The sequence below is a fragment of the Galeopterus variegatus genome, unplaced genomic scaffold, assembly GCF_000696425.1.
Source record: "Galeopterus variegatus unplaced genomic scaffold, G_variegatus-3.0.2 Scaffold8419, whole genome shotgun sequence".
Lineage (NCBI taxonomy): Eukaryota > Metazoa > Chordata > Mammalia > Dermoptera > Cynocephalidae > Galeopterus > Galeopterus variegatus.
Window position 1 is genome coordinate 16031 of NW_007734530.1, and position 15895 is coordinate 31925.

A 15895-nucleotide genomic window follows, 5' to 3' on the forward strand; every position below is an offset into this window, starting at 1 on the left:
TAAATCCCAATGAGGTCATAGCAATGAGAGACAGTCAGATCAAGAGAGGGGGGGAAGGAAGAGGACGACGGCGAGGGAGAAAAAACCCAGACGGAAAAAGGCCATCAGACAAGGTCGCTTCTTCTGGCGACACAGCAACTGCGAGGAGCGTGGTGCTGAATATCATCCGCCCGCTCCGCCTGGGGAGCGGAGACTCGCAGAAGCGCTTTGCGTTACCACGAAAACAAAGGAGAGGAGACGAGACAGGGAGGAGAGAGCAGCTCTGAGCGGCTCTCCTTGGATCTCCGGGAAGCCGAGCTCATCTTGGCAAGGAAGGGAAGACGGAGGAGCCTGACAGGGTCTGAGGGGCTCAGGAGGGAGCGGGATTTCCCTGCGCAGGTCTGGGACGCGGCAGAACTCTGGACAGCGCCTCGCGACTGGGGCTGGCGCTCCCGGGGCTCCTCCGGGTTTCCGGTTCTTCTTGCCAGCCCCGCCACTGCTGTGCCCTCGTCTCCTGGACTCGCACCGCCGAACCCAGGAAGATCCTTCTGCGATCCCTGTCCGAACGTGCCAGGGGGCGGAGCAGCTCTGTCGCCTCTGACCCGACCAGGGAAAAGGGTCTCCAGTTCTGGAAATCCAGACCCTGTGGATAATGCTTCGCTGGTGAAGAAAGAAAAGTTTGGAGATCTGGTAGGGGGTGGAAGGGGCAAGGAAGATAGTGGAAGAAAGAAGGTGGATGGTTGGTTTTCCTCTCTGATCTGGAAGGAATGATGACCGAGGAAGGATGTGCACCAGCGGCCAGATCATTGGGAGCCTCTTGGTGCTCTCTGTGCTGGAGATAGGGCTGGGGGTGTCCAGCGTGGCCGTGGGGGCGGTCAGCTTCAGCCTGGCCCTCCGAGAGCACAAGCCGCAGCTCGGAGACTCGTCCCCGGTATGGAGCGGGGTGTGTGTACGTTGAGCCATTTCACTCTCTCTTTACCTCTTTATGGTGATGGTCAGTGTGCGTGCGTTAGTCACTCCCTCCCTGGGAAACAAAACCATAAATCTCCTCTGGCTTGCATGTAGGTTCTTGTTGGCAAGCTATGTTTCTTTATGTTGTCCTTTTATTAGTTTCTTCTTCTTCTTCTTCTTCTTTTTTTTTTTTTTTTTTTTCTTTCTCAACCTGGGCTTAAGATCAAATTAAATGACTGTGTTTAAAGTTGGGGGATGGGGGGAGGGACTCAGTTTCCACTGGCTGGTTCTGCAAAGGCAAAGGGTTGCCCAGTGGTGCTGATGGGGGGTGGGAGGGAGGGTCACACCTGTCAAGGGCAGACTCACTTAGTCTTTTGTTCCTTTTACAAGGAAAATCAAAATGGGATTGTTATATCATTTTCTGTACCAGGAACTAACAGAGATAGCTATGCATTTATCTCTGGACAACAATGACCAAGGTACACCACAGGCAACAGTGATACAACAAAAAGGAAAATGTGATGAGAGCGTGAAAGGAGGGCTTGGGTGCATTCCATCCTGGAAAACATTGCTCTTAATTTTCCCTTGTTAGCTTTCAGATACTTCCTCTGAAAACTCTTTTGTAAGTTCTAGGCAGTAAGTTAAACAAACAACAAATGGTGAGATATGCAACAGTATTATAACTGGAGAATAGCTCAGCTTAAGGAGGGTAACTGCTCAGTACCTACCCTAAATGTCATAATTTTTCTCTAAGTCAGTTGGCAGATCCAACAAGCTTCTTGCTTATTTCCTTAGGGTGAATCTCAAGGAACGCCTTAGAGACCCATTTCTTCCAACCATCAATAAGATAACTCAGCTCTATCCTAGTGTGGACCTAATTGAGAAAAATAGCTTTTCCCTCTCCAAGTTATGTACATGTTATATCCCTGTGGGTTTCTAGCTTGATCTTACTTTTTAAGATAATGTAATAGGATGTTATTTTGTTACTGACAATCCATAGTGTGTTTAACAACCATGGTTTAGTTACTTGAGCTACAAGTCACCAAGAGAAAATGATCATTTGGAAGTTCAAGAAAAATAATTCCAAGGTTATTCATTTTTGAGAGATGTTCTAGCATTCTTAAAACTGGTAAAATTGTGCTTTGGAAAATTAGTTTTGCATTTTAATTTTTCCAAGCGAGGCAAATGTTTTTAATTTGAAGAACTTATAAGAAAAAAAGAAAAAGAATATTCAATTCGAACACTGAATTCCTCCAAGAATCTTTGTTCTTAATTCAATAATGTTACTATCAATCAATAATCACTTTGTTCTTTATTACATATTTTTGTCAATGTATATATTAAAGTTGAGTTTGAAAAGGTAAAAGACATATCTTATATCTTAAATTCTACATCTTATATGTGGTAGTAATTATTTTGAGACTTGTTTGTATTATGTAAACATAAATAAGACTTTAAAATTCTATTGGACAACTGCCAAAATGAAGCATAATGTCAACACTTAGAGTAAGGGATAGGAAATGATGGCTTAAGAGGGAGAAGCCTCAAACACTCTTAAAGTCACTCTCTACTCTACCTGAAATTCAAGAAATTAAGTGGATAGACTCTAAATAATACAAAAGTATCCCGTTTATTTTAGAGAATTAAAAATTGATTACACTAGCTTGGTATTGTAAGACAAATAATTCAATGATTTTTTTCTCTCTTCCCAGACTAGTTAATATAATCTAGATGAGTCAACATGTGTACATGTATAGAAAAGGAAAGTTTTGAATCAGCTCAGGGAATAGCAAATAAATCAATCATAGCTATACAGTTGTTATCATAAAGAATTATTTCCATTTTTAAATAGTTGTTTAAAGTAATCAAAATTCACTTGGATGCTTAGAACAACAGTTTTGAATTCTATTGTCTCTTCAGTAAAATTAAACAATACATCTGACTGAATGAATGGATTTGAAACTAGAATGACCAAACAGTTGCTCACTTTTATAAACCCGTTTTAAAAAAAAATCAAATTTTTGAAGAAATAAATGCCAAGTTGGGGTCATTGTGTTTATCTAATTATAGGTTGGCTAAGTGGGTTTTTAAATTTATTTGGGGGAAGTCATTTGTGGTACAGTCTGAACTACGTTGTAGTTCTTTCAATGATGAATTAATATAACTGATATTTATAAAGGGATTAATATGTGAAATGCATTTTACTATTTACTATAGAAACTAGAAGAAGAAATAAAAATGCTGTCCTCAAAAGGCTACTTACTGCCTAGCAGAGGAAACAGGATGGGTACATCACTAACTTTGTCAGCAATGAGAAGATAGAGTGTGACCTCAGAGAGATACAGGAGCAGAAAAAGGGGAGAAAGTTTAGGTGGTGTGAAATATCTATGCAAGAAGTATTATTTTACTATTGATCTTGAAAGTGTATTGGTACTTGGAATTAATGCATCACTGTGTTAAGTAATGCATTCCAGTGTAAGATCTGAAGTCAGACTACCTGATTGCAAAATCCAGATCTAGCTGAGTGACTGGCCAAAGTTTCCTCATCTGTATAGGGTTGCTATAAGGCACAAATTAAATAATGCTCTGGTAAAGTGCATGGCATGTAGAAAGAACTGAATAAATATCAGCAGCTAATACTGGATGCACAGACTGGCAGTAGAAGGTGTGAGAAAGTAGATCCTTCCAGGCAGCATGCATAAAGGAAAAGCACTGGTACAGGATGGGTTGTGTTCTAGGAAGAGTAGACTTTTCTGTTTCTCTGAGGTTTAGATGTGTGAGAGAAAGATAAGGATAGAAAGAGTGATTGGGGACAGACCCAGACTGGCTGTGTGTCAGTCTGAAGCAATTGATTTATTTCATCATATTTTTAATAATAATATCAATTCTTACTTCCCCAAAACACTCCAGGAAGATGCAGAGTGAAGCTAGATAGAAAATTATTAATCTCTTAGGTAATTTATGAATTAAAAGTCTATATTATTTATGAATACCAAATGAGATTTTACAATAATTATTCCTTTCAGAATATGTATAATCTACAATCAGACTGGATTTTGATTGGTGGCATGAAGCTTTTTATACAAGATTTCTGAATTAAATATAAAAGTCAAGGGAAATAAAAGCTGCACTATAAAGACATTACTTTTACATAGAGAAACCCTGGAATCATAAGCATTTTATCTAGGACAACTACACTCAGGTTTTAGGCAACTATTTTGATTATTTGGCCCCAAACATGCAAATACAAAAAAAAGGTGACCTAAAAATAAAATAATACCAAGGTAAAGGACTTAAAATGCTTGAAATAAATGCTTATGCAGATTATTTCCAGTCACTATTTCATAATCAGGTAGGGTTGCTTCCTGTGATCAGTTTAAAAAGTGTGGGCAATTAGAAGGAAAAAAATCATTTAACTATAAATCCAAAGAGAAAAAAAAGCTATAAATGTCTTTTTAGCATTTTTGTTTCTTCTTGATTCTTTGTCACATCTGATATGGTCATCTACAATGAAAGCACAAAATCACAAGACATAACTGTTAGATAACAATGAAGGAGCCATTGAGGAAGCTATTTTGGAAAGGCCATTGTTGTGTAACTTGTAATTGATTTGTAAGATTTATTGACAGAGAGTTGTATAGACAGGGCTGTGTTTACTAGTGGCTATGTGAAAGTCACTTTTCTCAGCCTCCAGTGCTTCACCTATAATGAGAATGAACTAGATTTAGTAGTACGCAGATTCATAAATCCCTGAGAATTTTATTCTACTGCTCTAGGTTGGCGTTTGATAATCAAGAGTTTTAAATGATGGTGTCCAGAACAAAGTCTGATGCTGAGTTGTATTTGATATACATCATGCTATAATTTCATCTATCTATAAAATTTGATTTACTAAAAATACTTTTATAAGCCTAGTTCTCTCATGTAAACCACAAGGTAGTCTTTTAAAATATTTAAAATTTTCCATATATAAATCATTTGAATCTTGAATGATTTTATTGCTTATTTTTCTGGAGCTTGCTTAATTTGTATACCATAACATTATCTGCTTAATAAATCTAATTTTTGCTTGAATGAAATTTATACCATAATCAATGCACATAACTGTTCTGTAGATTCCTGATTCACCATGGCAACAACTCAGCTAACTGTAAGATTTTGTTGAAATTCAGCTTTAAACATTTTGATCCATACTATAGCAACATAATGAGGTGTTATATATAAATAATAGCTGCTCCAAGGTATTATTTTCAATATTTAAATATGTCAAATTTATTTAATAAAAAACGAGCAAAACAATAAGGTGAACCCCCTCCCCCAAATAGTTACTTCAAATGTACACAATTTGAAGCTTGTGTATCTCTAACTAGACAGTAACTCATTTTTCTCAAGGGTCAAAATACACATGGATTTATATTTTTTAGCATGAGATAAAGACACTGCCCCTATTCTCAGAAAAAAAATTACAAAAGTATATTTATGCCCCATTTCTTAATTAATTTTAATTATATAACTAATTCATGAATATATTCTTTCAAAATATTTTTAAAGATTTGAAACTGAAGTTCTCTTCCCTATAACCTCACAAAATTAGCCACCAATATGGTGTTATGATTTGATAGAAATTTGTCCATACATAAGTAGTTTTGTTTGCAGTATATAGCCCCATTTTGACCAATTTTCTGGATATAATGAAGCCCATTCATGGATTCTGTAGAGCCCAGGTAAAGAATCTCTTTCCCATATGACTCACACTCTCATTCTCAAATGCTTCTGGTTACCTACTGGGATTAGGCAATTGGATGACTTAGGCAAGCCAACTACTAGAAAATGTAGTTATTATTCAAGGAAACATACCATGCATCAAAATAGACATTAATATATGTCCATTTCTGGTATTGATTGATAATGGTATGATGGAAGAAAAATGGTAAAGTTTGCCATTATCTCTTATTTTCTTAGTGTTAGTCTAGTTTCCATCCACGTGCAAGTAGCATGTGTTGGAATTTCTACCCAGAGTCCATGACAAAATCTGCTTTGGAAGTTTAGCCCTTATCCAAGAGTATGATTGGTCTTGAAGTCTTTGGTCTAGAAACATTAGAGGATAGGTAATAATATTTGCATCGGTCACCTACCTGATGACAGATTGCTTGATAGGAACATGATTTGAATAAAATCAAACCTCTTAATTTGAATGCTTTTGACTGAAATGTTTGAGTTGGCTCTCAGTATTGGCTTAATTATTAGCCTGATCATCCAATGTGCACTTCCAATATAGCCAAACAATTTAACTGTTTTGTATATTCACAGCCATCCAACCTGAATTGCTTGTCTTTGATCTCAATTAAAACAACAATAGATTTTGGTATATGTGCACATAAAAATTATATATACAACTATATATACGTACTATTCATTCAAATCACTATTTCTATACTTAAATAACTGGGCCCAGAGTTGGTCAAAATATTTGACTTTATTGTCTTAGTAACCTACCAAAATTACCTGGTAGCCACTCTGCAGATCCATTTTTCAACATGACAAATGGACAATGCCCAGATAATTAGATGACAGTGTATTAACACTCTCATTTAGCATATTTCTAGGAAAGAAAGAGAAAGAGAAGAAACTGTGTGACTACTTTCCTCTGTGATATACAAAGACAGGCAGTCCTTCTCCTGATTGCAGATCTAATCTGTATACGCTTTATTCAAATTGAATGACAATCAGATTAGATTCAAACATCTTTCTGAAGATAAATGTGGCAGTGGATAAGCTATGTCTCTTCACTAAGTCACAGCTCTGTCATTTGTAAAAGGAGGAAAATACTAGAATCTATATCAAAGAGTTGTGACACTCAGAAGACAACACTTATCACGCTGTTGGTGCTGAGCCTGACATGGAGTAGGTGCTCAGGGAGTGATAGCTGCAACCTTCCCTATACTGCCCTCCTGCTGCCTGGGACCCACAGTCCACTAGCGGTGCACTGGCATTCAACATTTCTCCAGCACCCTTTACCTTTAACAAGTCTCATTTGACTCATTCTTTTTGCTGTTGTTCACATATAGTATATGTCTCATTAGCTTTGATTTAATTCAGGTATATACATTAGCAACTACAAAAATATACCCGAATATCTATGTTAGAGAGGTGATGTAAATATTTAGCCTAAAAGTGAATGAGGAAACAAGCTGTTGCTGTAAAACACCTCTCCTTTTGTTTTTCTTTTGTAGCAGGAGAGGGCAATAGAAACTCTATCATAAAGATATTTGGTAATCAAATCAATTAGATGATTATTTAAATTAGACAACTCAAACAGTAGGGATGCAGTAACTATCATTTATGCCATTAAGCAAAGTTTTAAAAAATATTTAGAACTATGTAAGTATTTGTCAGAGAGTCAAAATAAAAGTACAAATTAATACCTCTAATAAAGAGACTTAATATCTGAGAAACTTGTATGGCTTTGCTTGAACTGCCTGAGTAGCTTTTGAAATGATGTTATATGTTGTATTATTAACAGATGCATCAATTAAATATCTAGATTTCAACAATGACTATTATAATATTAATTAGTGGCCATGATTTTTTAGCACCAATATTAAAAGCTCCTGAGAAGCAATTCAAACTTCTATTAGTTGATTATCTATTGTTAAATATTGGACAAAATTATGTGGTAAAGACAAAAAGAAAATATTACTGGTTAAGTAAATCACCTTGGGAGACAGGGTACCTTGATCAATTTATCTTGTAAAAATAATACTAGACATGTAATTTAATAGTTAACTAATGTCCAGATGCTACTATATACATTATTATTTCTTTCTTTCTTTCTTTTTTTTTTTCTGACTGGTAAGGGGATCATAACCTTCGGCACGGTGTTGTCCACACCACACTCAGCCAATGAGCACACCAGCCATCCCTATATAGGATCCAAACCCGCCACCTCGGCGTTACCAGTGCCGCACTCTCCCGAGTGAGCCACGGGGCCGGCCCTATACATTATTATTTCTAATCTTAATAACTTTGTAAAGAATGTAGTATTTTATAAAGCTTTAGTAGAAAAAGTAACTTACTTAGGGTTCATTGTTTTGTAATAAACTGAGTCAGTATTTAAAGCCATGATAGTCTTATTTCAAAGTCTGTACATTTTCTATGGCATTGTCTGTAACTTTGGAAATTTTCATGGAAAAGTTATTCATTAAGTCCTGACCTCATTATTTGCTCCCCACTTCTGAATATATAAATCAGGCAGGGCGGCATATAGGTCAGAACCCCATCATTTTTATGTGTTTTCAAGAAGAGTCTGGCCTAGTCAATGAATCAATAAGCACAAGCCCCATGTATCAGAACTGTGCAATATAAGAAATTGGATGTAAATCGCTCCTGCTCTTAAAGATTAAGCCTTAGCTTTAAAAAATAAAAGTAAATTATGCATCTCCAATGATCTTAAATGTTATGAGGGCAAGTCAGGAAGACACAAGACAACAAATTTAAACAGTGTTCGAAATTAGTAAGTATCAGTGAGGAATCAAAAAAGACTTCCTAAAGGAGGGGAACTTCTTGTGACCCTTGGAGATGCAGATTTTCAGGGGACAGAGGGGAGAAGATGTGCTAAGCAATGCTATTAACATAAGTGAAGTCACGAGGGTGGAAGGAGACAATAAAATGGACTCTTTTGGAAGGACTGAGAAGACCAGTCTTGACAGAGCAGAGACATTTCATGTAAAAAAATAGTAAATGAAGATCTACCTCATCTAAATAAGGTGGGAGCAGCCTTAAAGGGTCCTGAGAAACTGATGAAACTAATCTGGGTCTTGATTCCCTAATAGGCTTGGAGAGCTCTATAGGGTGGAACTCGATAATTGTGGTGCCAAGGCAGTGGGTCCAGACATTGCTGCTCCATTTCAAGGCAAATGCCAGCCCTTGGACCCAACATGTATATCCTGAATCAAAAGAAACACTTGAGGGAAGTCCTGAGATTTGAGGGAAGTCTAAATCTACCACCACAAGTCTAACTACATCCTCAAGTATCTTTCTGATGGATGGTGGGTTTATACGCTCATAAGTTCCTTGTGTCCAGATATCCTGATAGCTGCCTGGCATATAAAAATAGGAATCTGTACATTTAATTGTAGGTATCGCATAACACAAAGAAATTAAAATAGGTTTGGGAGCTATTAAGACTTGGGTTTAAGTTCTAGTTGTAGCTTTTTCCGGTTGTTTACTCCTGAGTGAGTTTTATTATCTCATTGAGCAATCAACTAACTCATCCACAAAATAGCAAAACTACTACTTATCTCTTGGAGCAGTTCTAAAAATTAAATGTGATATTCATATAAAAGTATTTAATATACATGTTAGATGTTCAATAACCATGTCTGACTCACAACAATGACTTCATGATTTTGCCATTTTTTTGTTGTTGTTGAAAATCAATACTCTGTGTATGGTTTCTATTTAGGTATTTTAGATGTGCTACATTTTTATAGATTTCCGAAGGGGATCTTATTGTAAAATAATTGATGAAATTGACCTTGAGCTCCAGGCTTGCTTACATTTAGGACATATACTCTCTTTTCGAAAATGTGTACTAGTCATAATGAATTTTGGGCATTGGTGATAGTTGCGATTTAGTGTGCATGTCTGGTGTCCCAGGAACAATTGTTTTAATTCGATGTTGAGACAAAAAGTTACAATTTTTGTTTGTTCTACTCTTTTCTCTTTATTTTTGGCTGACCTGTTTGGCTGACCTTTTTCTTTACTTGTCACTTGTTAATTATTTTTCTGCATAGATTATTCAAAGCAATTAAAATGGAATTCTTATTTTTTCTTTACTTGTCACTTGTTAATTATTTTTCTGCATAGATTATTCAAAGCAATTAAAATAATAATGATGACATTAATAATAACCCCAATGGCAGCCTATGTTTATAATATCTCCTAAGAATTACCACTGCTTTCATTATACCATTTATCTAAGCAGAAAAATTTCTTCACTTAAGGGATAAGAATCTAAAAGATTTGGAATTTAGTGATTTAAGATCAGAATGTGAAATCAGTAAGAGGAATAGAATAAAAAATCTAAATAATCTAAAGAAATATGTGTGGGCATATGTGTACACACACATGGGCTCAGGGCAGGTGGAAAGGCAAGCAATTCCTAGGAAGAAGTAGATAATTGTCACTGATGTACAATACGAGGGTACTTCAAAATGTTTGTGGAAAAAATAGAATTAAAAGATAATATGAATCTTTCCATGAAGTTTTGAAGTACCCTCATATATGCTGCTAGTGCCCTGATGCAGAGGCAAATTTATAAAATCCTGACCTCTGTGCAGCTTCAGTTTATTTTCATAACTGGTTAGTTTTCAGAGACTGCCAGGCATGTTGGATGGACATTCATCTGTTGTGCTGGCAATTCTTGGGAAGAGCAGAAGCACATAACTTCCATCCACTTATCCCCTAGGGTCACTGGCTATTTTCAACTCTGTAAGAACAGGTTACAAATTAGACTCAAAACTGGCATGCACCCAGGGAAGTTATGTTTTTTCCTCTTCACTAATCATCATCTATATTTTAAACTCTGTTACAGTTTCCACATATATCAAGTTGTGAGCATTATATTTGAATGCCATGTTAATATATTACAACGTTTAAGTTCATTTTACTCATATTTATATAAAGAAATCTTAAACAAAAATATAAGCAAAAATCATGCAAATTGGGGTAACATAGATAGATATAAAACTACCTAAAGTTACATGTAAATAAATTTATTAAATTTTAATTATATAACTATATCATACAGAGGTTCTGTGTAATGTATATAAGAAATTTAAATTACCTTAATAATTAGTGTTATTGTTAACATTATCTACACCTAGATGGATATTCAATATTGATCATATTCCACTTCCCTCCAGAAGTAATCATATTAAATATTTATATAAATTTAATTTAAAAATACTATTATTTTTTGTATTTGACTGAGATTAAAAAATTTGGGACCCAAAAAACAAACTCTCCTGATTTTACTAATGTTATCTATGAGATGAGTTTTGTTTTATTTTGTTTTAAGGACTGAAGTAACTAATGACCATCACTAAGATTTATTTGGACAATTGACAATTTAAATATACTGCAAATTTGCTGTCCCTCATTCAAAATTTATGAATTTAGTTATAATTTTTCTTGCCACTTTTGGAGCACAAACAGCTCTAACATCAAAACCCCTTATTTGGCATGCTCAAAATATTTAAGAAATTATTTTTTAAAAAAGAAAAACTATCACAAAACAGGACAATGCGGAATAAATTATAAACAAGAAAAATTGCATCACATGAACACTGAGGGGGAGATGTGAAGAAATAGTATTTTGAGAATCAAGGCTGATTTGTTTGTGTACTGAAAGATTTGGGTCCTGGGCCAGTCAGAAGTTTCTGAGATTTTTTTGGACTTAGATTTTCTTTGGAAGTGATTGGCATACCTATTAACTACATGCTATGTCTGATGATTTCTTCTGAAATTTATTCTTGTGTTCATCATTCTTTCAGTTGTTTTACAGTCTCTGAAAAGGTTTTTCTCACTACCTGCTGTGCATCCTCATTTAACACTGTGAGCTTATTCTTTGCATCTCTTCAAAGAGTGCTTTTGGTTTTATTTTTGTATTTGCTGTGGTTGCCTCTTACTTTACCTAGTCTGCTAAGCCACTAAGATGGACTGGTGCTAATGGAAGACAGCTTATCACATCAACGTATCTATTGTACATTTTATCCTCTTGGTTTTTTGGGGGGAGGGGGTGGTTTGTGTGTGTATGTGAGTGTGTGAGTGTGCAGTTGATTATATTCCTGAAAGGTCATGGCTCTATTGATAAAGATGTACAGTTACCCTTTTTCAGTTAAACTGATTGTGAAATTTTCTGGAGTGAAAAAAAAAAAGATGCCTTATTTTATTTCAGTGCTTCATTTTGAGATAGAAAATAAGAAATTGGTTTGAACTTAAGGGAAAAAAGAAAGCTGCATAATTAGCAGGATTTTCCATGGACTAAGAAAAATAAGGAATATAAATAGGAAAATGGAAAAGTGGCTTCTTTTAAAGATGCGCATTATGCTAAAAATGCAGAAGAATTGGGAAAGGGTGAAAGCCAAGGCCATTGAGGGATCTGTAAATCTAATAAAGGCAGAGAAAGCTCAAGGAACTGGATTGTGAGGTAGCACAGCTCAGAGCCTGGGACCCCCAGGGTGAAGTTGATGTTGAGGTCAGTGGCAATGACCCTTGACTGGCCTCAGCTCCATGGTCCACACTGGGTTGGGATGGTCGAGAGCAATCACGACTCCGTGGTGTGCAGGAAGAGCTCTGTGGGAGACAAGGAGGGCAGGCTCCCGTCCTCATTCACATGAGCCAGCTGCTCACTCTCCTCAGTTCCCTTTTCTATTAGATTTAGCCAACAGATATCAATTCCACAGCTACCATATTCTATGTTCTGAGTTAGGTCCTGGAGATCTAGCAGTGAATAAAATAACCCTTCATCTGCTGAGGCTTATTTTAAAAAGGAATATGGACAACAAATAAATAGTGAACAAATTAAAATTACAAATTGTGCCATATTACAAATTGTGACTTATGGAGAATATAAAAGAATTGAATTAACAGTGGGGGAATCAGGAAAAGTATCTTTAAGGAGGCAATATGTTCTGAAGGATGAAGCATTATTCGGACGTAGAGTGGTAAGAATATTGTTCCACGCAGGGGAATCGAATGGGTAAAGTTTGGTGTTTTTCAGAGACAATGAAGATCAGGGTGATCAGGGGCAATATGTTCTGAAGGATGAAGCATTATTCGGACGTAGCGTGGGAAGAATATTGTTCCACACAGGGGAATCGAATGGGTAAAGTTTGGTGTTTTTCAGAGACAATGAAGATCAGGGTGATCAGAGTTCGGCAAGTGAAGATGAGGAGATAGAAGGCATTGGGTGAGGTGGAGAAGCAAACAAGGGTAAAAATCACTTGAAGCTTTATACTTATGCTAAATAGTTTGAATGTCCCCTAATTTTAAGAGGAGCCATTGAAAGCTTTTAAGCAGGAAAGGGACAAGATTATACTTGCATTTAAAGAAGCTCATTCTGAGCTGCAGGTTAGAAAACATATAGAGTCAGGAAAGTAAGATGATACAGTATTTCCTGTATGTGTGATATGTATGATACAATGGCTCCTAAGATGAGTGGAAGTGGTCAAAATAGAGGAAGTACAGATATTTAAGGTACATATTTGAGAAGACTTTGTGGTTGATCATATGCCATTACAAGGGATAATATTAAAAACGACTCCCAGATTTTGAGATCAAGCAACTGATAGGATAGAGTTTTCACAATTGTGCATGTTGTGATTTAACACTGTGAGCTTATTCTTTGCATCTCTTCAAAGAGTGCTTTTGGTTTTATTTTTGTATTTGCTGTGGTTGCCTCTTACTTTACCTAGTCTGCTAAGCCACTAAGATGGACTGGTGCTAATGGAAGACAGCTTATCACATCAACGTATCTATTGTACATTTTATCCTCTTGGTTTTTTGGGGGGAGGGGGTGGTTTGTGTGTGTATGTGAGTGTGTGAGTGTGCAGTTGATTATATTCCTGAAAGGTCATGGCTCTATTGATAAAGATGTACAGTTACCCTTTTTCAGTTAAACTGATTGTGAAATTTTCTGGAGTGAAAAAAAAAAAGATGCCTTATTTTATTTCAGTGCTTCATTTTGAGATAGAAAATAAGAAATTGGTTTGGTTGTGAACTATTAGAGAAGTGGGTCTAGACTTCAGGAGAAGGGGCTGTGCTAGAAACCTAAATGTAGATGTACACTGTAGATAGAAGGTATTTAAAGCCATGTGACTGGTTGAAACCATCCAGACAAAGTCTTTAGTTACTATCACATTCAAAGGCTGAATAGTGATGAGAAGTAAGAAAGAGAAAGGAAAAGATATGGTGGCCCAAGAAATACATTGAGTACCAGATGAGTTGGTGTCAGCGAAGCCCAAAGAAAAAACCTTCATTGTAAGATGAGATCTGAAATGTAACGGTCATGGTTTAACTTAGCAAAAGTAGTTGAAGTAAAGCAATGCGAATATAAGCCAGCAGGCTGAAGAAAGAATGGGAAGTAAGAACATAGACGTGGTAAGTGTAGAAGCTTGGTGGTAAAGGGAGATGGGGTCTGTGTTGACAGAGCAATCGAAGTAAAAGGATTTGGAGTCAAGGAAGGTTTTTTTCTTTTTAAGGGAGATTTTGGAACACTTTTGCATCCTGATGTGAGTAATGGAGTAGAAAGAGAGAGTTTAAATATGAGGGGTCTTCAAACATTTCATGAAAAGTTCATATGATTTTTTAATTCCCTTTTACCACAAACTTTTTGAAACACCCTCATACGTAGAGAGCAAAAGTCTGTGAGTAGGTGAAGGGTAACTGGATTTAGAACTGAAGTGGGAGGTTTTTTGTTGACAGGTTTCTTCTTTGCCTATTGTAAAAAAGAGAGCAAAATGAGTATGAGAGAAGAGGCAGAGAGTTTGGCGCATGTGACACCCAGTGGTGACAGGAGTCTTGGATGGCTTCTGTATTACTAGCTAGGCTGAGACTCTAGCAGTCAATCGCTGAGTGGGAAGGGGGATAGGAGTCTGGTTTGAGATTCATGTAAAATGTCCTAAACTTAACATAATTTTCTCCAGACTCTTCAGACAAAGAAACAGAAATACCACATGTTCTCACTCATAACTGGCTGCTAGGAAGGAAGGNAGGAAGGAAGGAAGGAAGGAAGGAAGGAAGGAAGGAAGGAAGGAAGGAAAGAAAGAAAATACCATAACAATATGTTGAACTTTCAGAAGGGGAGAGCAAACCTAAGGTTACTAGTGATGGGGGAAGGGAGGGATGAGGTTGGGAAGTGATAGGCCAGGCACAGGGCATAAAGAAACACCACGATTTGTAAGAATGTATATACTAATAATAAAAACTTAAAATAAAAAATAAAGAAAATAAATAAAATGTCATTAAAATATATTCTCTCGCTGTCGATTGAGAATTATGATTCAATTACACAATATAAATTGGATAGAGACTTAGAAAAATTTCATTCTAAATTCATCATTTTACAGATAAATAAATTGAAGCCCAGAGAGTTAGTATAGCTGGCCAGCTGTGGAACAAAGACAGCAGTCTGAATCACCTAATTCTTATTCCAAAACTGTTTCCACAGATGCCTCGAACATTAAGTATCCTTAAAATAAGCTTTTAACCAAAAGTAAAATGCAGTTATCTAACTACTGCCCCAAAATGAACAGGACCGATCCCAAATTATTGGCATTGCTAAACTATGATAGAAATATAACAAGTAATTTAACAGATCTCAGGGATTTCCACCCATTTGGAAATTTCAAAGAAACAGCTTTCTGTAGAAATTTTGGCAAGTTCTCCATTGTGCCTTTCCAGACTAACTGGGAAATGAAAGTTTATTTTTAGAAGTTAGCTAATATTTTCAAACCCACAAGATCTATTGATCAATTTGGGTAAGTGAGCATGTTGCCTTCAAAAAGTCTTTATTTTTTTTTTTATTTTGTCAATATACAATGTGGTTGATTATTATGACTCATCACCGAAACCTCCCTCCCTCCTCCCTCTCCCCCCTCCCACCCAAGAATGTCCTTTCCGTTTGCTTGTTGTAACACCTTCAAAGAAATTGTAGTTGTTATATCTTCTTCCCACCCTCCCCGTTTTTTTTGTGTGTGTGTGTGTGTGTGTGTGAGTGAATTTATTTGTGTATTTTTAGCTCCCACCAATAAGTGAGAACATGTGGTATTTCTTTCTCTCTGCCTGACTTGTTTCACTTAATATTATTCTCTCAAGGTCCATCCATATTGTTGAAAATGACAGTATTTCATTCGTTTTTATAGCTGAGTAGTATTCCATTGTGTAGATAAACCACATTTTC

The 15895-nt window shown here is 36.3% G+C and overlaps 1 protein-coding gene across 2 annotated transcripts in view; it reads left to right on the plus strand.

Moving 5' to 3' along the window:
* Positions 1–748: 748 nt before the first annotated feature.
* The window catches only part of TMEM196 (transmembrane protein 196), a 55849-nt gene continuing 40702 nt past the window's right edge, over positions 749–15895 (plus strand). For both annotated transcript variants that reach the window (XM_008592869.1, XM_008592868.1), the window contains exon 1: positions 749–910. In XM_008592869.1, coding sequence (XP_008591091.1) covers positions 764–910 — 147 coding nt within the window. In that variant the 5' untranslated portion in view covers positions 749–763. The remainder of the gene's footprint in view (positions 911–15895) is intronic.